The sequence below is a fragment of the Cyanistes caeruleus genome, chromosome 14 (genome assembly GCF_971803275.1).
Source record: "Cyanistes caeruleus chromosome 14, bCyaCae1.hap1.1, whole genome shotgun sequence".
Classification (NCBI taxonomy): Eukaryota; Metazoa; Chordata; class Aves; order Passeriformes; family Paridae; genus Cyanistes; species Cyanistes caeruleus.
This window is the reverse complement of record NC_141714.1, coordinates 14,148,851-14,169,780: the sequence shown is the minus strand read 5'-3', so window position 1 is coordinate 14,169,780 and position 20,930 is coordinate 14,148,851. Positions and strand designations below refer to the sequence as shown.

Genomic DNA, 20,930 nt, shown 5'->3' with positions numbered 1-20,930 from the left:
CAGAGTGCCTTACCCACAGCACTGCATGGGAGAGAGCAGCAAGTTCAACCCAGAGCAGAGACACTGGAATAAAATACTGCATTTTAATAAACCAGGTAGCTGGCCAACATATCTGAGACACTGAAGGCTTTTTCTTCTTGTGTTCAGATTCAAAACTCTGAGGAGTCCTTTAAGTAAGGAAGGAATGGGCTGACTGTGTGACTCAGGGAGCAACGTCTGTATCCAGTTAGAGAAAGATGTCATGTACATCACATTTGGGGAACTACAGTTATTCATGTCTGCTTTAGTTAAATAGTCTTTTTTTTTTTTTTTAATCCTGTATAATTAGAGCCTCAGGAAGTCTTGCATGTCCGGTTAAAAAAATAATCCTATCAGCAGTTTTAGCTTGGGTTTTCAACTTCTTCCAGGGCATGTTCCCCAAAACCCAGCTTCTCTTAAACTGTTTTGTGTAGGAGACTGTTTATTTGGGAAAAGGCTCTACTGCCAGTCACGGATCAGGGTCTGGAAAAGGTTGGGTTTCAATAATCTCTATGAAAGTTAACACGTTTCCCTCTTTCAGTGACACAGCTAGCAACTTTAACAAGTGCTTTTTTATTTGTTTGCTTGCTTTTAGGCAGGACTCAAATATTGCTAAAATCTTCTCAGGAGCAGCACGGGCAGATAGATACAGGCCATGTGCACTGGTACCCCACTGGTAGCTGCAGCAAAGATGTCAAGAAGAAAAGTCATCAAAAATCAAGTTTCAATGTCTTACATAGACATGCTTTGTAAGACTGGGTGCAGCTGCCCCCATCATCTTGCTCAGCAGGATGGCAGATAATGGTGGCTCTCAGCCTGGAGCCCTGGATTAATTTGTTACACCAGGTCTTGCAGCACAACATTTAGCTTTTTGCTCCAGACAAGTTCACCACAGTGATCAGCAGGGTGGAACCTGGAATCACAGTCAGCAAGGGCCTCACAGGTGGGCATGCCTCTACCTGGGACTGAAATGAAATCCATGCAGCTCTCATTATCTTACTGGCTCTGGGAAAATGAAGATAATCACCAGCTCTCATTGCCCAGCAGAGAGGGAATAAGCTGCCACTGACATGGAACAGCACTGCCAGAGATGGTTTCAGCTGCAAGGTGAATGTTTCAGCCCAAGCAGACAGGTATTTGTTGTGATGGGATCAGGCTGTGGCAAAACCATCCCATTTACCCTTCTCTCCCTGCTCCAGTACAAAACAGCCCTCTGTCCCTCAGACACATCTGCCTCCTGCTCAAAGATCCTGTTTTCCTGGTGCAGCTGTTAGAACCATATGCTAAGGCATGGCTATTGAATAAATCTGAAAAAGCTGCTCTACGGACTATTAAAACACCTGTAACAGAATTCACTATGTCAGTAGATTTGCTTTTATACACGTTTCTTATTTTCCATAAGTCCTTCTCCTTCTGGTAATAATTAGCAAGCACAGATCAATCCTGTGTATCACACCTAGATAAATTTTGGAAGTACTTTTAAAGATTCCTACAGAGCACATGCAGAATGTCCCTTGGCTGCCAGTCAGAAGTCACCTCCTTGGCAAACACAGTGTGTGCTTTCATGACTTTTACCCATGAACTGGACTGTTGCAGCAGAAATGTGAGCTGAGAGAGTCTGTGATGCTCAACATGACCTGGCAATGGGCACTTCCAGCTCAGAAGAGCAGCTGGGTCCTGGGCTGCATCAAGAGAGGTGGATGGGGACAGGGAATGGGACTGGAAAGATCCATACAGCCTTTTTCCTTCCTTCACCCTTCACCTAACTCAGCAGTGAAATGGGCTCGTGATGTTTCAGAAAGAGGATCCTAGATGACAAAGGACAGAATAAAGGGAAGTGTTCTTCACTTGCAGTCTGGTCCCAGGAGGGTGGGGGTCTCTTGGGGAAAGGAGGACAGACCTGTACTTCTGGGAGAATGGGAGAAGTTGGGAAGATAGCAGTGTTTGTGATGACTTTCATCAGCTGCAACGGTGAGTAAATGCTTCAATGTATAAGAAAAATCAGAGTACTAAGAGGGTAGGGAAAATCTTTTGAATTATAGCATCTTTTTTTTTTAATTGGTAAGTCAATTAGAAAGTCTTTAGCTTATTGCATTAATCACTGATCTTGAGAATTCATGAATCTCCTTTGGCTCTCAATGAGAGAGATAGATACAATGAGGTGCTTTCGAGAGTGCAGCAAGTGTTGGGCAAGTCAGCTTCCCTGCCTCAAGGCAAGAGCCCAATACAGTTTTTTGGGATCCTTGGCAAGGACACACTGTGGTGTCCAGCTCCCAAAACAGTCTTGGTGGAGCTGGAATATGCATTCTAAATTTAATATCTTATCCTTGTTCTGTATCGTGGTCCTGAGAAGGAGAGCTGTGAGACCAGGAGCTGGCACATTTCATTCCCTTTGGTCTCTCCTACCCAGTGACTCTCTGACTGCATCAGGAAAGCTGGGACTGGAACCTTGGCTTCAGTTCCCATGTGCCTGACTGAATAAAGCCTTTCTCAGGGCATGTATGACACTGGCAGAAGCAGAGGATAGTTTTGGGAAATAGGAGAATAGTGCTCTTAAAAGTCATATACAAAAGCACAGGATTGTTCCTGACATTTAGAAAATTGGGTTGAAATATATTCCCCATTTTGTCATAAAAAATCCCAGCTTTGCAGATTGCTGGGATCTGCCTCTCAAGCAACTTCTTGTGAGTTAAAGCTGCTGAATATAACTGAATATAAACTGTGTTAAAGCTGCTGAATATAACTGAATATAACCAGTATCTTTCTGGGGAGGGGAAAAGAGAGAAGAATAAAGGGTATGGGGAGAGATGAGCCAAGTCAAATGAAATTCAGGTGATTTGCTACTTACAAGAGGCACTTCCCAGAGGAGATGTGGGATCCATGGGCAGGCAGCTGGAGAAACTGGGAGAATGTCTGGAGAAAATCTGCCCACTATTCTGTGCCCCTGAATGCTTGGCAGGGTGCTGATCTGGGTCAGGTCTGAAGTTTTCCAAGACTAAAGCAAAAGGATAGGTTTTGGTCCACCATTCCTACTCCAGGTCCAGTACTGTAGGGAATATCCCTAAACATCCCTGCCCACAAGGAACCTCTCTGTACCGAGAAAGAATTAAGAATTGACAAGTGCCCAGAGAGAAACGCAATAAAAATAGACATGGTCAAGGCAGCTGTTCACTTCCCCATGCTTGATGACTTGGGCTGGCTTAGTGCTGTGGTCTGCAGCACATCTGAGACCTGGTCGCATGCTGGCATCTACTGCCCGGTGAGTCCCGTCTGTCCGGAGGACATTTCCCTCCTCTGCTGTATCCTGATTTCTTCCCTTCCACTGCTGTTCCCTGCAGCTCTCCTGGATCTGTCTGGTGTCCACCAGGTCACAGGCACATGGATGGGATCCACCACTGTACCGTGTACCTACGTGCCTTCAGAAGGTGTCACACAGCAAACGCTTAGCTGGAGCGTGGAGCGGGACTCCAGCATCTCTACCATCTTCCGGAGGGATGATTCTGGGGACCACATCTTGCTGTCTAAATTCCGAGGCCGAGTCAGTGTCCCAAAGCACAGCCCAGGGGATGCCTCACTCCTCATTGAGAACCTTGAAATGCCTGACAGTGGACACTACACCTGCCAAATCATCTGGAGGTCTACAGATAACAGCTTGATAACAAGAGAGGTGACCACTACAGTTAAAGTTGTCAAAGGTAAATCCAGCAGGTAATCCCTACTCTTGTGCAGCCAGGTTAAACCAAAAGAAGATAGGGGGACAAGTGTTGCTGTGAATATTCTTTCACACCACACTGTCTGACCCATCTAGGCTGGGGATCGAAGCATCTGCCTCCCTTGCTGTGTTGGTTAACCTTCTCAACACATGGAGGTGTAGGAATGAACTGGGGAAGGGAGCCAGTTTGTGTACAGCCCAGCCTGGATCTATTGATGGGCCAGTTGAACCCATGATGTTTGAGATAATACCCAGACATGGTTCTATGCAGGTAGTCAATATCTCTGTGGTTCTTGTACCAAGCGGGTGTTGTGTGAGCCAAATCTGCCTTCTCCCGTTCCCAAGCACCCTCAATGTGTGCAAGCAAAAAGCCTTTCTGCAAGGAGGCCACCAAATCCAGAGAGCAGGACTTTGTGAAAAGGTGGCAGCAACGGTGGCACAGCTGCTGTAACCTGGATTAACACACAGGTGACCTGAACTCAACCCGCACAGGGAGGAGATGTGAGAGCCGAGCTGTTTCCTCCTGGGAAGGCAGCGACAGCGAGCACTGCTGTGCCAGGGGCAGCGTCCCCACCACAGCCAGGGCTCCGTGACCCGGGCCCCTCTGCTTTGTCTTCCAGTGGCAGCCACCAAGCCCATCATCAGGGCTGGACAGCTGGGGCTGACGCTCCCGGCCGGAGGCAGCACCAGCCTCACCTGCGAGGCCAGCGGCTCCCCTCCCATCAGCTACCGCTGGTTCCGGGCCACCCCGGCGGGCAAAGCCGCGTTCCTGAGCAGCGGGGCCGAGCTGGCCTGGCCCAGCCTGCGGCCCTCGGACAGCGGGACGTATTTCTGCGAGGCGGAGAACAGGGCCGGCGCCGGGGCCGTGCAGCGCAGCGAGGCCGTGCAGCTGACGGTGACAGGTGAGTGGCCACAGGCACCGCTGGCGGGGAGCAGCCGGCTGCAGTGCGGAGGAACAGCATCCTACTTCCCTGCCCGGAAAGAAGGAAACGCCCCACGCACTCTGACACATCCCTCCCCGCTGGCTCCGCTCTCTGCCCTTCTTTATTGCCTCTGTTCCGTTTCCTCCTCGTTGAGGAACTGCTCTTCGCTGATGCAAAAGACCATTTCGACTTCAAACATTTACTTATTCCTCTGTGGGTTTTTTCAAGCTCTCCCTGGTTCTGTAATGCTGCCCACTGCAGTTCAGCAAGTTCCGACAAGGAGTCGGGGCTTTGTTTTGAGAACAAGGAACAAGTCAGTGGTAATTCAGCGGCAGAAGAAACCAAGCTGGCCTGTGCTCCCCAGCACAGCTGCGTGTCTCAGGGACACATACTGCACCTCACACACAGCGGGCTCTGCCTCCTCCAGCCTCTGCAGGACGGTGCGGGACAGCTTGGACTCAGGGCCCCAGGGGCCTTTTCAATCTCAGCCATTCCCTCTTGGCTGCCCGCTGGAAAACTCGCAGCTCTCCTTGCCTGCTTACTCCATCAGCAGAGCCGTGAAGGCCCTGCTGGCACAGCCAAGCACAGGGAGCACAGCGTGGCCTGTGAAAGAGGCAGAGCCTGCTGAGCTCCCTCCCAGGCACGAAGCTTTGGCTGAAGCCCTGTGCTGCTTTTCCCAGCGGTCACACATTGGAGGGAGCAGCACGGGAACGGGCTCAGAGCTGCAGGTGCTGCCTGTCGCTGCTGCCACAGCATCCCCCTCCTGTCAGCTGCCTGGGGGCTGCTTCCTCCTGCTCCTGTCCCGCCTCTGGGGAATTCTGTATCACAGCAGCATCACCAACGTGGTCAAACCCCTGTGTAAGCCTCTCCCTCCCTCCCCCTCACCTTGCAGATCTGCCCACAACAACAGTGGCCTTGTGGAGGAATGTGGGGACCACGGGCAGACACCACCCAACCACAGGTCAGGGTGGGAGCAGTGACATGGAGCACACAATGACAGGTGAGTGCCCAGGCCAGGGTTATTCATTTCTGTGGCAGGAGAAGACCAAGGCAGGGAGTTTGCTCTTCCATAGATAGATCAGACACCTAAGCTGAATATGAATTGTGTCCTGATTGTTACCCAGAGAGGCAATATCAGAGGCTGGCACCCTCCGTGCTTAAGAATGTGCCTGATGATGGGAGGGGACACGAAAATGTCGTCTGTGTCCCTCTGGAACCAGAACTATTGAGTCTGCAGAGCTTCAGAAGGAAGTTGCCTGAGCCAGAGCTTCAGAAGGAAGGAGACCTGGCACAGGCCTCCACACCTCAGGGAGTTTATGGTGCAGCTGATGCCAAAGCCCCCCCAGGCCAGGCAGGGAGTCACCATAGGAGAGAGGGAGTGCAGGTGTCCTCTGGAAATCTAGGCAAGTGCCAGCAGGACAAAGCCAAAGCATTCCCAGGCCATGCTGTAGTCAGGCATGATGCATCCAGGGCTGCCAGGAACCTGTAGGACGATGGTCAGGGGGACACGAGTTCCCAGTGCTGCCCCAGGCCTGCTGGCAAGACACACACAGGATAATCAGTGAGTCTAGGCTGGCAGAGCAGACCCCATCTTCTGGATGCCCAGGGCAGCTCCCAGGAGCTGCAATGCATCCACCATTCTCCACTGACAGATCCGGTGCCAACAACACGGGAATCCAGGATGGATACTGCTCCAGTCGGGCCTTTCACAGACACAGGTGTGTGGAGTGTCATGCTGAAAAACACCCGATTTGCACTGGCAAGGGCACGGTGGCAAACACCATCCCAGACCAGCTCCACATCTGGCTGCTGTGCTTGTGGCAGATACAGCTGCAGGGAACAAATCCCCTGGCATGCCAAATACCAGGCGTTATCCAGGCAGGAGCTGCGCTCCTGACACCCGCCCACACGCTTGTTTTTGGGGGTGTTTGCAGCCTGAAGTTTGCTGTTTGTCTCCACGCAGAGACGCCCCATCCCTGCAAGTGTTCAAGGCCAGGTTGGACGGGGCTTGGAGCAAGCTGGATGGTGGAAGGTGTCCCTGCCCATGGCAGGGCGTGGGACGAGATGGCCTTTAAGATTCCTTCCAAACTAAACCATCTCGGCATTCTGTGGCTGCCGGGGAGTGGCAGAAGCCCCAGGTGGCCCCGGCCCCTTCTCGGGTGCCTGCTGTGCGGGGGGCCGGCCCGTGTGTGAGCGCTGTCCCCCCGCAGGTTCCCCGCTGCTGTACGGGCCGGCGGCCGCGCTGGGCGGCGCCGCGCTGGGCGCGCTGCTGGCGGCGGCGCTGGGCTGCTGGCGGCGGCGGAGGAAGGACGGTGAGTAGCGACAAACACAGCCGGGGACGGGCATGGGGACAGCCCCGGGAGGAAGGGACAGCCCCGGGAGGAGGGGACAGCCCCGGGAGGAGGGGACGGGACGGGGCGGGCCGGCGGGCGGGACAGTCCCATCCTCGTCACTCTCATCCCCGCCACGCTCATCCCCGTCACTCCCATCCCCTGTTCATCCCTTCCAGGGAGAAGCCTGTGGGAGGGTTTTCCCCTAAACGTTGGAACACCTGGAAGCTGCGTTTTGTTCTGTGACACATAAAACAAGTCGATGCATATCTTAGATATATATTTTTTTTTTATTTTTTTTTTCAGAACGTCTCTATGAAGTTGCTTTGTGAGTGCAATTTTCTACTTGGGACGTTAAGACTGAGGGCGGGGTGCTGGTATCTGCTCCAAAAAAGCCTCCTTGCTTAGTGAAAAGCAAAGGTTTATTTGCCTTACGGGGGAGGATCTGAAAAACTTGGCAGTTTAGTTAGCAACATGAGGGCTTAACACAGGGTCACAGGAGATAGACAGATAACAGTAGATAATATCTTTAATATGGCAGAAAACCAGAAAGATATTATGGGTGCTTGCTCTGGGTGCCTGTCACATGCCATGGGAAACTTGTTCTCTGTGGGAAATTCTCACCAATATTTAGCAAAGCAAAGGACAAAAATTCTCAGCTCTTCCTTTAAGTTCCCTCTACACTTGCCTTTCTCTAGAAGAAACATGTCTGAGTGTTTGGCCAAGTATTACTTTGCAGAGTTCCTATTAGTGTATGATCATACAAACACATCTTCTGCCCTGTCCTCATTTCAATCTTCAACACCTTTGTACTGCTTTCCTACTCAGAGACACACCGTAGCCATCTGTAGCAATTTTTCCCCGTTACTCCTGGTAATTACTTTTCAAAGGCTAGAGTGTCTGCTGATAACTTTAGAGTATAACATGATAATGCCATGAGAGTTTATAGTACCAGTAGTAACCAGTGCTTCTTTTTCTGTAATTCTTTTAAGTGTCTTTCTAGTGTCTTCCAGAGACACCCAGGTCTTCACTAGAATAATATGAATTTTGCTGTTTCACAGATTATGTGCTAGATCTTGTCTCTAAGATGTAAGTAAAGTGCCATCTGCTTTAGTTGTCTCTCTCACTCATGTCTCTCTTGTCCCAGCCGCAGCACTGCAGATGTCGCCCCGCTGCACGCTGAGGTGGAAGTCCCTGTTAAGTGCCTGCATGAGGAAATGAGCTCTAACACTGAAAAGACTACCATGAAAGACAGGAAAAGTCCTGAGTATGAGAACCTTGTGACTGCAATGGAATCACAATATGAAACAGAAGGAAATCAGTAAAGTACCAGCTTTTCCACATAAGCAGCCATGCAGGGCTGCAGGTACTGAATAGTGAACTTAACAGAAGGAAACTTTTCCTCCTGTTGTCCCTCTGTTCTGCTATCACTGCTTGCTTTAACCCAGAGGAGCTGCATAACCTTTTGGTCTTTGGCAGACCAGGCCCTGCCTGTGAGAGCAGAAATCCCCAGCCAACTGTCTACCCACTTCTATACAGCAAGTTGTTTCTGAGCAACCTGAAGGACCAAGGCAGGAAGAGAGGATCTGAAGGAGTGAGAACATGAAATTCTTTAGCCTGTAAATCCAGGAGCAGTTGGTAAAATGCTGCCAGTCAGTAACACTAGCAAGGGGTACTCTCCAATGTGTATTCCTGTTAAGACATTCCAGGCTGCAAGGAACCAGGATTGTGCTGAAAAAGGAGATCCTCTGGCTTTTGCAGCTCAGCAAATACTGGTTGTACATCTTGGCTGTCCTTGAGTATTTCTTTCTTTGTTACAGCACGGTAAAGGGACCACAGAGGAGAGGTTGATGTCCCAGGAATGTCATTTTTGCTATCAGACAGGAGCTCAGTGCTCAGAGAGAGAGGGAATGAGCCTCTGAACTCTCACCCACTGGTTTTCTCCTTGAAAACCAGAACTGATGTTGAAGGAAATGCTGGGATTTAATTTTTACAGTATGGGGGCCAGAGACATGATAAAATAGAGAGAAATTTGAGGCATTTGGATAATGACTGAGTAAGGCACCTGTCTGAATACAACAGACTGACACCAAATTACTCTGTGGGAAGTAAGTCAGCCTGTGATTACTAATGCTGACCTGTCATGTAACATGGATGCAGTTCCTGTCTTCAGCTGCAGTGCATTCCCTACAGTACGCTATCACTCGGCAGCCTGATCTGCCTCATCATTGTTGTTTGCATCTTGCCTGTACTGCAGTGCTGCTGTCAGCTTGTCCTCCCTACCTGTGCCTCCAGCCAGCATCCCTTTGTCCTCCAGGCTTGGCAGGGAGGAGGAATGCCTCCTGGCTTTAGCAAACCAAATTTGTAAGAGTTACTGGCTCTTTTTTATATCTGTGGGTGCAGCAAGGAAAGCATGGGGAAGCAGCTGAGCTCAAGTCACACACACCCTCCTGCTTGGCCCTGACTCACAAGGCTCATCTCTGCTGCCATGGATCGTCCCTTCTCAGGTCAGCAGCCTAACAGCAGGGTCACATTGCTGTTTGTGGCCTGGGTGCTGTGTAGAGCCACACTTGTACCTTTACATCTCTGCACTGCAATGATGCTTCTTCTGCAGGACACAAGGTGGGCAAGATGAGAGTTAAAAATCTGCCCATATTGTGAAGGCTTCACAAACACAGTGACAGCCATGCAGGGAGGGCTGTGCTGGGTGTCAGGCTGTACTCCAGGGAGGCAGACAGGATCCAGTCAGTTCCTGTGGGACCCATGGCTGCCAACCCTGAAGACCCCATGCTGCAGAAGCTGATGCATCAGCAGTTCCAGGGGTAGTGCAGAACAAAGGAATTGAGGGAAATGGGGAGCTGCAGCACACACACAGGGCAGTAGGATATGGTGCAAGATCAGTGCTGGGTGGGAAGGGAACTGAAAATTTCTCAGCTTCCCCATCCTTACCTCAGCAGATCTAGGCCCAAAACTCATGACATGGCACTCTCCTTTCCCCCGCAAATATCATCCTCATTAATTTTCTATTAGCTTGGTGTTTTGTGCAAGTTTCCCAGCTGTTAAAGGCTCTCAGCTCCAGGTTCACTCATTGACTATACAACACCATGGTTTTTCCATCTTGTGATTCCTCCCAGCACTGATCTGCTCTGGGCAGAGGTCTGGACACCTTTCTCAGAAGACATGAAGCCTGGGAGAAGCTACAGAGGAAGAAGGAGTTAAGAAAGGGAGAGCAGATGCCCCAGATGGACCACCCCCATGTACTCCATGTTGTCATTGCCTCTAGTTAGGGCAGCAAAAGGACTTTGGGTACAAGTAGCAGAACAGTGGAAAAATAAGAAGCCTATCTCCAATACTGAGGTGTTTTTACCTGGGCAACAAGTGTGTGATTATTTCTTTATTTTACTTTCGGTATGTTTTCCATGTTTCTAGTAAAACCTGTTGGCAACAGAACATTTTTCTTCTGAAAGCCACAGAGGGTTCTGCTGTGTTACATCACCAGCAAACCAAAGAACTTCTGTTTTTGTTGCACTGGTCATTCACCCGAAGCTCATCTGCTGAGCTCTGCTCCAAAACAGAAGGAAAAGCTCAGCTTCTGCCCTGAAAGGACACTGCCTCCCAAAAACACACTATCTCGAGTGGCCGGTGCAGTGTCATGGGACTCACAGTTCCCCTTGCAGTGCCTGTCCCCTGGAGGGGACTTGCTGGCTTTTACACCTGCTGGGTTTGTCCCATACAGAGCAGGGAGGTGGGAGATGAAGTCCCAGAGAAATTTGTCCCACTGTAATTTGGTGCTTGTTCTGGTAAGAGAGGAAGGAGTTTACATTCTTCCCCTTTACCCCAGTCATCTAGATGGATCTGTGAGCTGAAGGAGGGAGTTATTTAAAAAGCAGAGAACAAACTACTGAAAGCAAAAATTGGAAATGCACGAGAAAACAAGAATGAAGGGCATAAACAAACACTTGGCCAGCAAAGGAGGTTTGGTCTGTTGAAACCTCGAGGTTTGACTGACAGCAGGGCTTGGGGCTGACATGGCTGTGTGCTTTATAATCCACTGGGGACAAAGCAAAGTCTGAAATCATAGACCTTGCTCTCTTTTGAAGCTAACCTTAGTGATAAAGGTCAGGGTGATGTTTGTGAGTCATGAGGAGGTGCTTGAGAGAGACCATGGGAGTGTGAGTCATAAGGAGTAGGGCCACTTGTGGACCATGTTTGTCCAGAAGTGCACAAGCTATTCAGAAAGCAGAACACAATTTGCTTAGGCAATGATATACGTTCACGGGTCCCAGCTTTGTACAAACTCCAACTTCTTCAAAATATTTACTAAGAAATAGTTGCAACAAAAAGCCCAAAAGCTTAGTATTCAAGTTTATTAATACTCTCAAATATTGCAAAATTTGCTGGTGGTATTGTCCTAAAACTAGTCGGTAGGATCTTGGAATTTTTTATTTTATTTTTGAGTTTTCCATGTCAAATGCTTTCAAAGAGTTTGATTTGTCAAATTGGGTTGGATACTGCCCCTGTCATTCCCCTACCCTGACATATCTGAAATGCTACAAGTTAGTTACTGAAAACACTTAACAATCATTACATCTTCAAGTGGGACAATTTAGAGGGAATTACTTCAATTAAATAGCAGAATAGGCAACCTTGCTGCAAGTGCTGACTAGGAATAACCATCCAAAGACAAAAAGTCTTCTCCAAACAGCAAAGCTCCCAAGAGGGGCAATGGATTCCATGGCCTAATTTAAAACAGATTGAGCAAACATGCATTTTTCACAGGCTAATGGGCCAGAGGGAAGTTAACAAGCAGCCTCATTAGTTTGTACTCCATATAAAAAAGATTACTACCATGTGCAAAGGAAAGATTATTACAGATAATGCTGCCTTCACCCATGATGTTGTGATTGTACTTGCCAGGATCCTTGTTAACTGAGTTTAATTTAAGCTGGCTAGTTAATGCTTGTAAGAGAATAGCGTTGTATTTGGATGCAGAGAACAAGGACCCAGGGCACAATTCCCTGTCTTCACAGTGCAGAGAAATTGCACCAGCACCACTTCTGCTCTGATTTACTGTTGGGAGGGATACCCCGACAGACACTTCCAAAACCAGGGTGGAAGGGAAACTTGGCAGCACAGGATCAGTCAGTTCTGGAACAACGGGACGGGCTACTGAGTACCTCGGTGGGTTTTTGGAGAGGTGCGGAGCCTGGAGAGGAAGACTCCTGCCAGAGCAGGAGGAAAGGGCTGGACCCTCGGCGTTACGTTGCTCAGCAGTGCCTCACTTGGGGTATTTGACAAACTGACACTCTGCACACTGAGTGTCGGACTCAGCTTGTCAAATACACGCAGTGCCACACTGCAGCTCCCAGGGTCACAGTGTCCTCGCTGGATGCCAACCTAGGCACACAGAGAGAAAAGAAGCACAGCAACTGTTGTTAACTTCAGAGGCTTTTTTCAGTTAGCAAAAAGCATCATTAGTCCTCCCATATTCCCCCCTCCTGCACTCTGTTTTGGGTGAGAGAGAACCACACCAGCAAACGCTGCTTTTCTGCTAAGGAAAAGAATCCGCTATATTAATTCAAAAGTCAGAAAAATAAGTACAACTCTGCCCCTGGGCATGCACATAGGGGTTCATCAGTGCCTCTGTTGGAGGCTCCTCCATTTGGCAGAATACTGTAAAGATTGTGATGCTGAAAGAAAACCAAGCTCCACACAGGGAAACAATGAAATTCTTCAGAAGCGAAGTGAAACTTTCTCTTCCGTTGACTAACTAACCCCCTTCTGCTTCACTTCTAGCAAACAGAAAAAGCCTCTCCTGCAATAAATGAAGCTTTCCACCTCCAAATGCTGGCATAATCCAGCCTTTAAGGGTGAACAGCATATTCACACACACATATACGCTTCTTGCACAAATACAAATGATACTCTTATTCCCTTGTTCTTTTAACAGAAGTGTGCAGGAAATGCAGAAATGCACCTGAAGAAAACTAAATAACAAAACATACACAAGAGAAGATATTTCACAGTATTACTCTGTTCTGTGTCCTGCTCAGATGCTTACTGTTTAGAAATTCAGCCTAAAAACAGATTTGAAATTCTGATACTGTACAACTTTCCCAGAAAAATCCATACTGGCTCCTAAATCATACACCCATTCTGAACAACACTGTTTTAGTCATTCATACTCTTTGTGGACATATTCAGATATAGCTGAGTTTTTAGCGTGGTGTTTTAGCTTCCTCACCAGTCCACGGATTTTAATTTCACATGACCAGCATCACCATGCTATTTTTAGTATCAAAATAAAAACTGAAATGTTTTTAATTATATTTTTAAGGTAGACCATTAAAGACACTAAAGTAGAATTAGATTAAGTTTATTAGCAGTATCATACAGTGGGCAATTCATCAACCATTTCTACCTCTAACTTCTGTGACTCTATTTTACACAGATGATCATAGGATTCCATCTAATATCACATACAGAAACATACCTGGAAAGGAAAAGCTTTTTTCAGGTGAAAGCATAGCAAATACATATTTTCCGAAACCAGAAGAGAGTGGAGTAAGACATAAGAGCAATGGAACAGCTACAGCTTTAAAGGTAAAATCTGTTTCTAGACTGAGTCACTGCTCAGGCTTTGCAATTCTGGCATTCCCCTGTCTCCACCTTTGCCTTGGGTGCAATGTAGATAGTGACCAGTTCTGGCTCCTCATTCCAAATGCAGTTCAGCCATGGCAGATAAAGCTATGTGGCAATGGATAACAGCAGCATGTGCATTTCATGAAGATGAGAAAAGTGTTAATAAGCTGATTTAATGTCAGTCTACCAGAGTACATGTGAACCTGTGATCCCCCAAAGGACTCTAAGCCATACCAAAATGTGGGGAAGCCACTAGAGAAAGACTATGCAGGCTCTTCCACAGTATCAGTGACCAGACTGCCTTCAGTTTCAGTGCTGATGTCTAGCAGGGGCAGATCTGGCCTTGGAGAGGGAAGAAGAAAACAAGGCAGCACTGCTTCTGCAATTGAAGCTTAAAATAATCCCCCATTGTGGCTTTCTGAGGGGAAAAACAGCCACTTTTGCTGTGAGGGACAGATAAGGGGTGGGGACACAATGGAGATAATTCTGTCAGCAGATGGGAATGGAACTTGCAACTCTACCCGTAGAGATCGTATCTGATGTGAATGGATTTGTCATTGTCAGAACTTCTGGTTTCAAGCTAAAGTGGGTATTTCCAAGTAAAAACTTAGTGTTATAAAACTGAGCAATCTACTGCATACTCTGAAGGCAAAACAGAAAGAATTTATCTTCCTACATTCTGGAGTCAGTCCCTTACCAAATTCAGGAAAAGTCCCCTCCACAGTGCACATCGTCAGGTATTGCTCAGGTATTTTTACAGGGCTGTGAGACTGTTCTGCAAATTGTAATGAAAATAAATGAAAAATAAGATTATTGGATACATTCAACTCTAAACCTATAATAACACAACAGCATGCAGGGAAGTGTGGCTGTGTGGTTTTCACATGGTAAGTAGCAGAGCCCTAGGATGCAGGCTGCAGCCATTTCAAGACATGCATTTATTATGCAGGATTTGAACTGGAATCAAGGTCATCTCTGTTTTCCACTTGGTGAAACACAAATCACAACCTGAATTGAAAGCAAGAGTCCCCACAAATGTATGACAACAGGGTCTGCTGAAACCCTGGCCACCTGAAACTTTGGGTTGTGCTTCTTCTAGAAGCTGGAAGCCTTTGTCATAACAGAGACAAACAAGGCTTTGCTCATGGCAGGCTTCCACTGGAAGCTGTCATGCTCCATATATGACCTTCCTGTGCCCCCAGCTCTGCAGTGGACACTGCAAGGAGCTTTGCCAGACAAACAATGGCTCACTTCAAAGTCCCCAGGATGGGCCTGATAATCCCCCCATTACATTCAGGTCAACATCCTCACATACTCCCACAGCCCCTGCACTCCCCTAAGCCCCGCAGCTCCCATCTCTGCACACTGGACTCTGTCCCCATGGCTGCTCATGCCCCAGACATCCAAAGAGGGGAAGAAGGTGTGGTAAACTTTCATCTTCTCTACTATAACCATCGCGACAGTGAGAAATGGAGCTGAAGAGCACACTTGCACACAACTGGGACAGGGTTTCTCCCTGGTTACACCCTCCTCCATCCCACACCCTCCCCTGTTCATTGTCAGCTGCCTCATCTATGGCTAATTTAGATCAAAATCTCCCACTGCCAGCAGCTCACAGGCAGCATGTGTGTGTCTGTGAGCTGAGGGAGCACGCACACATATATCCTGCTGCTGTGCAGGGCTCCATATCACTGCTAATCGTAATTCATCAAGGAGCTGTGGTCCAAAGCACAGTGTTCACTGGCTGGGACCCGTAGCCTTCCATCCCTGAGCCTGCCCTCCCCAAGCACACACAGCCAAATGCTACCTCATCCCTGAAAGGAGGCACCAAAAAGCCCCTCTGGCTTACGCAGACACAGTCCCAGCACCGAACGGAGGCAGCCCAATCCCAAACAGGATTAAGATCCCCCCAAAACTCGAGGTGTAACGTGAGGTAGGAGAACAGCTTTCTTCACTGCCAGGAACATGGACACCTCGCACCTCTCAGTGTCCCAACACCCACGGGCCTTTGGGACCTCCTGAGGGAGAGACAGGAGATGAACCCCAAAGGACACATTCTCCCCCGTCCCCAGCCACCCCTTCCGCGGGCAGGAGGGGGACCTGGCACCTACCATAGCTGGGCCATCCTGACCCGGGGCAGGCAGGGCCGGCAGCGCGGGGCCGCAGCGGGGGCCGTGCAGGAGCGCCGTGGGGGCACAGCCCGGCCACACAGCTCGGTTTTGAAGGGGCTGCTCCTCCTTCAAGAGGAAGCTGCGAATGGGGAAGATAAGGCTGAGGTTAGATAACAGGAAATGTCTGGATGTGAGTGACAACACATCCAGGTTGTGAAAGCAGCTCTCCCCATCCTGCCGCGGGGCACGCGGCTCACGAGCGGGCTGAGGGCGAGCGCCTCGGCCTTTGGCCAGAGCAGCCAGGACGCCTCAGAGGGCCGGGCACACAGAGCCTGCGGCCGGGCCAGCCGCCGGCAGCACGGGGAAGGGCACCAGGAGCAGCCACAGCCACCGTCCCAAGTCCGGCCACCGCAGGCCATCGATCTCGCAGTGCTCAGGCTCCGCTGCCCTGGCTGCTGAGGGGCCATGGAGACGGCTGTGAAGGCACAAAGAACAGCCAGAAGGGCTCTGGGTTCAGGAGACAGGCTCATGCCCGGGCTGTGCACAGAGGGCTGGATCTCTTACCCGGAGAGGAGTCCGAGTGAGGCACAGAGAAACAGAGTTCTGTTCTCATGAGTGGGCTGACACTTCAGCCACTGCAGGAGGTTTTGTTCCAAAAGCTGTCCCGCAAGTTCACCTCACTTTTGAATTCACAGCCATGCCTCAGTTCTTCTGTTCCCTCACACTCACACGAGCAGACAGGTTTTGCTTTCCCAGTTGCAGCACTTGAACAAGGAGCTGGCCCTCCCTCTGTGCCCCTGCTGGTCCCTCCACACATTCTGGTGTCCACTGAGGTCCCCGTCGCTGTCTCTGGAGCATCCACAATGCCTGTACAAAAAAGTAAACACCAGTGCTTAGTTCAGAGCTGTAACCAAAGCAAGTCCCACAGTTTCTCCTCTCCTGTCCCCTCCCTGTACCGCCCTCAGTATGAGGCACTCTCAGGTGCACCCAGCACCAGTGCTGTTTTTGTCCAGCCCGGCCAGAACCCCAACTGGCCAGCACAGCTGTGGGAACAGAAACTAGCAAGCTGTATTTGCCCAGGCCAGCAGCATAGCTGGCCAGGCAATAGCAAAATTAATTCAAGCAAACCCAGGAATTTTAGAGATTCCTCATCTTTCTAGGCCAGTGTGATACACAGTATATTTTGTAAAACCAGGATTCATTAAAAAATTCTTGCTCTGTCTGCACCATCCCAAGCATGTTTGCCATCATCGAGCTCTGACAGTGTGATGGACACTTGCGGGACATCCCTCTTGTAGAATTGGTTTTCCCACTCCTAGAATTCAGCTGCAGCCCTTCCTTTCCAGTTTTGCCTTCTCACTGCTGTCTGGCTCTTCAACCAAACCCCACAGACACCCTCCGGTGCTGGTGGCTGGGGCCTGCCCTAGTCCAGCAGCTTTCAGTTACGTTATCAGCATGCCAGGACTGTAACCACAGACTTTATGTTTCTGCAGCTCTGACCAAACCCTTAATCTGGACAGCACTTACTTATACCTCCAAGTAACTGAGCCCTCTGGGAGCACCTACAAGGTACTCCTGAGGCTATGTGCACACATAATAAGAACAGCCATCCTGCAAACAGTCAAACCCATTCCCTGTGCCCAAGGAAGAGCTAGATAATGAGGAATACAGTTACTGTCCAGTTCCTCTTTCATTTGCCTGTGTTTTAAAATATACAGTAAAAGAGGAATGGACAGGTCTGAGTGGTTTCGTTCTGTTTTTACTTTGGTTTTAACTGGGGGAAAGAAGTAGGTCTGTTCATGTAGTCTATGTAGTTTTTTTTTATGCAAGCAGCATGAGCTTCAGTCCATGAAGGCTTTCTAGCCAACATGCCACCAGAAACCTGAGACTCATCAGCTGGGGCAGTGGGAGATGAAGAATCCTCCCCCAGCTAGGACACTCTGCTTTGCCTGCACCCCAGCCCAGTCCTGTGGGCACACAGTAATGTCCAAGCTGAAAGGCTTTCAGAGAAGCTGATTTCCCCTATACTTTGCAGATGTCACCACACTGCCCTACTCTGTGCAACAGCCTTGAAATCACACTCAGCATTTCCCAATGAAGGGAGTGTTTGCAGTGCCCCTGCAGTGCACACAGCTCTGTAGCTTGCTCTGGGAAGAGGAAGAAAGGAGGTAGAGAAGCTGTGGCCATCACAGACGGTCATCAAATAATGTTTCAGAGGCTTCTGCACACTGCTCCCCAAATTTTCTTGGAAAATCACTTTAAAAAAGTGCATCCATTTGATTAGCATGCAGCAAATTCTCTCACACTGCAGTCTCAAATTCTTGTACTTTTTACCTGCCATAAAGTAGGACATGAAGGATTAGCAGGTTTGTACTGGACATGGAAAAAATGGGACTCATTTAATATTGATGCTGCTCTGTGCAGATCAATCCACGCTGACATGAAACAAAAAGGACACAGAACTCTTGGAGCAAGTCCAGAGCAGATCCACAAAGGATAGAATAAGAGGATGGAAACACCTTCCTAACAAAGATATGGAAAAGAGTTGAGGCTGTTCAGCCCGGAGAAGAGAAGGGTGTATGGAGACCTTATAGCAACTTCAGTATTTGAAGGGCCTACAAAATCTGGAAGCTGGAGAGGGACTCTTCATCAGGAACTGTAGTGACACGACAAGGAGTAATGGGTGCAAACTGAAAGAGAAGAAATTTAGACTGGCTGTTAGGAAGCAATTATTTACTGTAAAGGTGGTGAGATACTGGAACAAATTTCCCAGGGAAGTTGTGAAAGCCCCAACACTGTCAGAGTTCAAGGCCAGGCTGGAAAAGGCCTCGAGCAAGCTGGTCCTGAGGAAGGTGTCCTGCTCATGGCAGGGGGAATTGGGACTAGATGATCTTTGAGGTTCCTTCCAGCCCTTAACTTCCTATGTTTCTGTGATCCAAACTGACTTAGCCAAGGCCAGGTGATTGCAGAATCTGGCCCTTGGTCAGCACGCCTTTGCAGCACACCAGAAGATTTTACACTGGGACAGCTTCTCACACAAATATCTTCAAAGTCAATATACTCCTTTTGAAGGAATTAAAGCTGTGTGTTACCAAGTCAGACCCAACTCCAGTCATCAATGACTGTCTTCCATTTCAGTTTACTCAGTCAATCCAGTTCTGACATCCTGCAGCATCTAGAATTAAGTCCATCAGTTTTGAAACCACCATATGAAAGAATGGAAAGACAAATTATTCATACATCAAATTCAAAAATACCAAACCATTCTTCTGGAGTTTCTTCTCCCAGGTGAAGAAGACTATTATTTACTCCTGCATTGGCTAGCTGTTCAAATTGTTTTTCTTCATCCTTAGTTCTTGCAGAGCTTTCAGACTAAATCTCAGAGAGACAGTTACTACCAGACTTTCTCCTGAGCTATCTGTGAGAACAGCAGGCACTGCCTTGCCCTGCAGCGAGGTGTTAATGACCCACGCTCTAACAAAGCCAGCAGTCAGCTCTAACACCGCCCTTCTTTTTTGTCAGTTTGTCCAGGTGTGGGTGAGCTGTGACACTTCTCAGCATTACAGGTGCTGCTTGGGAGAAGCTGTGAGACCCAATGAGAGCCCAGCATGCCCACGGGGGAAAAGAGTGAAAATAAAGGTGTTTATGTGAGCGACCACAGCGACCGTGTGAGAGAGGAGAGGAGAGGAGGAAAGGGGAGACCAGGAGCAGCACTTCCCTGTGCCTCTGAAAGCACTCGTGGTGCTGGATTCTCCAGGGAACAAGATGGGGTGAGTGTTTTCACAGTTCCCTCCAGAAGATGGCTGATTATGACAGCATAGCTCTAGCCACTAAAACAACCTGCAACGCTGCAGGAAGATATCACAGTTACTCCTTGAAAACCAAGCTGTGCATCATGGAGGAACTCACTGGGGAGATCTTTAATCCCTGCATCTGGGCAGGGATCTCTTCAGCCAGCAAGGTTAGAGACATTTCATCCTCACCACCAGCCTGCCTCTAGGCACAAAATTTCTCAACTGCCACTTCTTGTCAGCAAAACTCATTCGGCTGAACCCTGTCTCACTGGCCAACCTCAGCTTTGAGTTGTATCAACACCTTGTTCAGAAAAAGAAAAACAAATCAACACACCACGTGGACCTCCAAGTTTTGCTGTTAGTGCCATCCTCCCTTCCTGTCCTCTTTTCTGGCAGATGCACAGCAACAAGAGTCAGAGGCTGGGCTCCAGCAGAGGATATTTCTGTTCATGGCTGATTATGTGGTTGGCGCATTTATTTTAGACCTCTGGGTAAGGGAGGGAAAAATGAGACAGAAAGAGAGAGGAAAAAAAAAAGGCAGACACCAACCAGGAGGTTCAAAGCTGTTTTTCAGATGGACAGTGAGAGATAAGAAAACCCCACTAACTGTCACAGCTGCTGAATGACCCAGAAGACATCCTGTACTTCATACACTGTTAAGAATAGTATTCAGGGAACAGCAGTAGTGTTGACTTAATACTAAAGAAGTAGTAAAATAACATCAAAAATCCTTAATCCTAAAGAAGTAGCAAAATAGCAGCAAAATAGCATCAGCCAGGGGTCAGGCAAGTTCAGGTAGCTCAAATTTATTCTTATTTAATTTTAATGAGTACATTTGGATTTTTATATGAGTTTTTTTCCCCAGGTCTGACATACCTGTTCAGTTGAGACCAGTTCACTGTTCATTGGTGCTAAGTAACCTTGTCTAAAGATTTTGCTTCAAAATAAAGTTTGTATTGCAGCCACCTATCTCCTTAATTCCAGCCCATCATTGAAAAATAAAGCTATGTTTTCCCATATATGCTCCCTCAAAGGACTATCTTTTTTCTTGACGTAATCTTATTACATGGCTAGACAAACAGTTAAGTCTTACTCTAGGTGTGAAAGATGTATATATTTTATCTCTTAAAGGAATCATGAGCTATGGAGCTGCTTTATTCACTGCTGGTATCAGTACCATTACTTCTGAGAACATAATCCAATCCTGGAATTCAAAAAATACAACTGTGGATTCTGATATATATTTTTTATTTTTTTTTTCCTAAAAAAATTAACAAGCATTTAAGTTGTCAAGGGATTGTGCCAATTCCTTTTCACAGACAATGAAGGCAGAGAGCAACTGTGTTTCTGACACTCATTACTGTGTTTTACTGAACATGCAGTAACTTTTTTTTTTTTTT

General features: G+C 48.2%; 1 protein-coding gene and 2 long non-coding RNA genes across 4 annotated transcripts; 2 read left to right on the top strand and 1 right to left on the bottom strand.

Moving 5' to 3' along the window:
* Window positions 1–1,848: 1,848 nt before the first annotated feature.
* On the top strand, window positions 1,849–10,358 carry LOC111942472 (V-set and immunoglobulin domain-containing protein 4-like). 2 transcript variants are annotated; one of them, XM_086850461.1, is made up of 8 exons: window positions 1,890–1,989; window positions 3,357–3,713; window positions 4,351–4,632; window positions 5,546–5,653; window positions 6,306–6,371; window positions 6,864–6,965; window positions 7,290–7,311; window positions 8,131–10,358. In XM_086850461.1, exons 1-8 carry the CDS (start codon window positions 1,935–1,937, stop codon window positions 8,306–8,308), a joined length of 1,170 nt encoding a protein of 389 aa, XP_086706587.1. In that variant the 5' UTR covers window positions 1,890–1,934; the 3' UTR covers window positions 8,309–10,358. The 2 variants fall into 2 exon arrangements, with proteins under 2 accessions (XP_086706588.1, XP_086706587.1); XM_086850462.1 differs by lacking the exon at window positions 6,306–6,371 and having other exon boundaries at window positions 1,849–1,989.
* Window positions 10,359–11,335: 977 nt separating this feature from the next.
* LOC111928618 (uncharacterized) lies at window positions 11,336–19,491 on the bottom strand. The gene is made up of 4 exons (XR_015276409.1): window positions 16,466–19,491; window positions 15,737–15,875; window positions 14,323–14,400; window positions 11,336–12,380 (listed from the first exon to the last, which is right to left on the bottom strand). It is a non-coding gene; the product is annotated as an uncharacterized LOC111928618 (long non-coding RNA).
* Window positions 15,744–20,549, top strand: LOC147650576 (uncharacterized). The gene is made up of 2 exons (XR_015276410.1): window positions 15,744–19,024; window positions 19,259–20,549. It is a non-coding gene; the product is annotated as an uncharacterized LOC147650576 (long non-coding RNA).
* Window positions 20,550–20,930: the final 381 nt, after the last annotated feature.

Bases quoted from the DNA above. Each gene is read 5' to 3' on its own strand.
- LOC111942472 (XM_086850461.1), top strand. From the start codon at position 1,935: ATGGGAGAAGTTGGGAAGATAGCAGTGTTTGTGATGACTTTCATCAGC. The intron at 3,714-4,350 runs GTAAATCCAGCA...TTTGTCTTCCAG, and splicing joins TACAGTTAAAGTTGTCAAAG to TGGCAGCCACCAAGCCCATC. The intron at 5,654-6,305 runs GTGAGTGCCCAG...CTCCACTGACAG, and splicing joins CATGGAGCACACAATGACAG to ATCCGGTGCCAACAACACGG.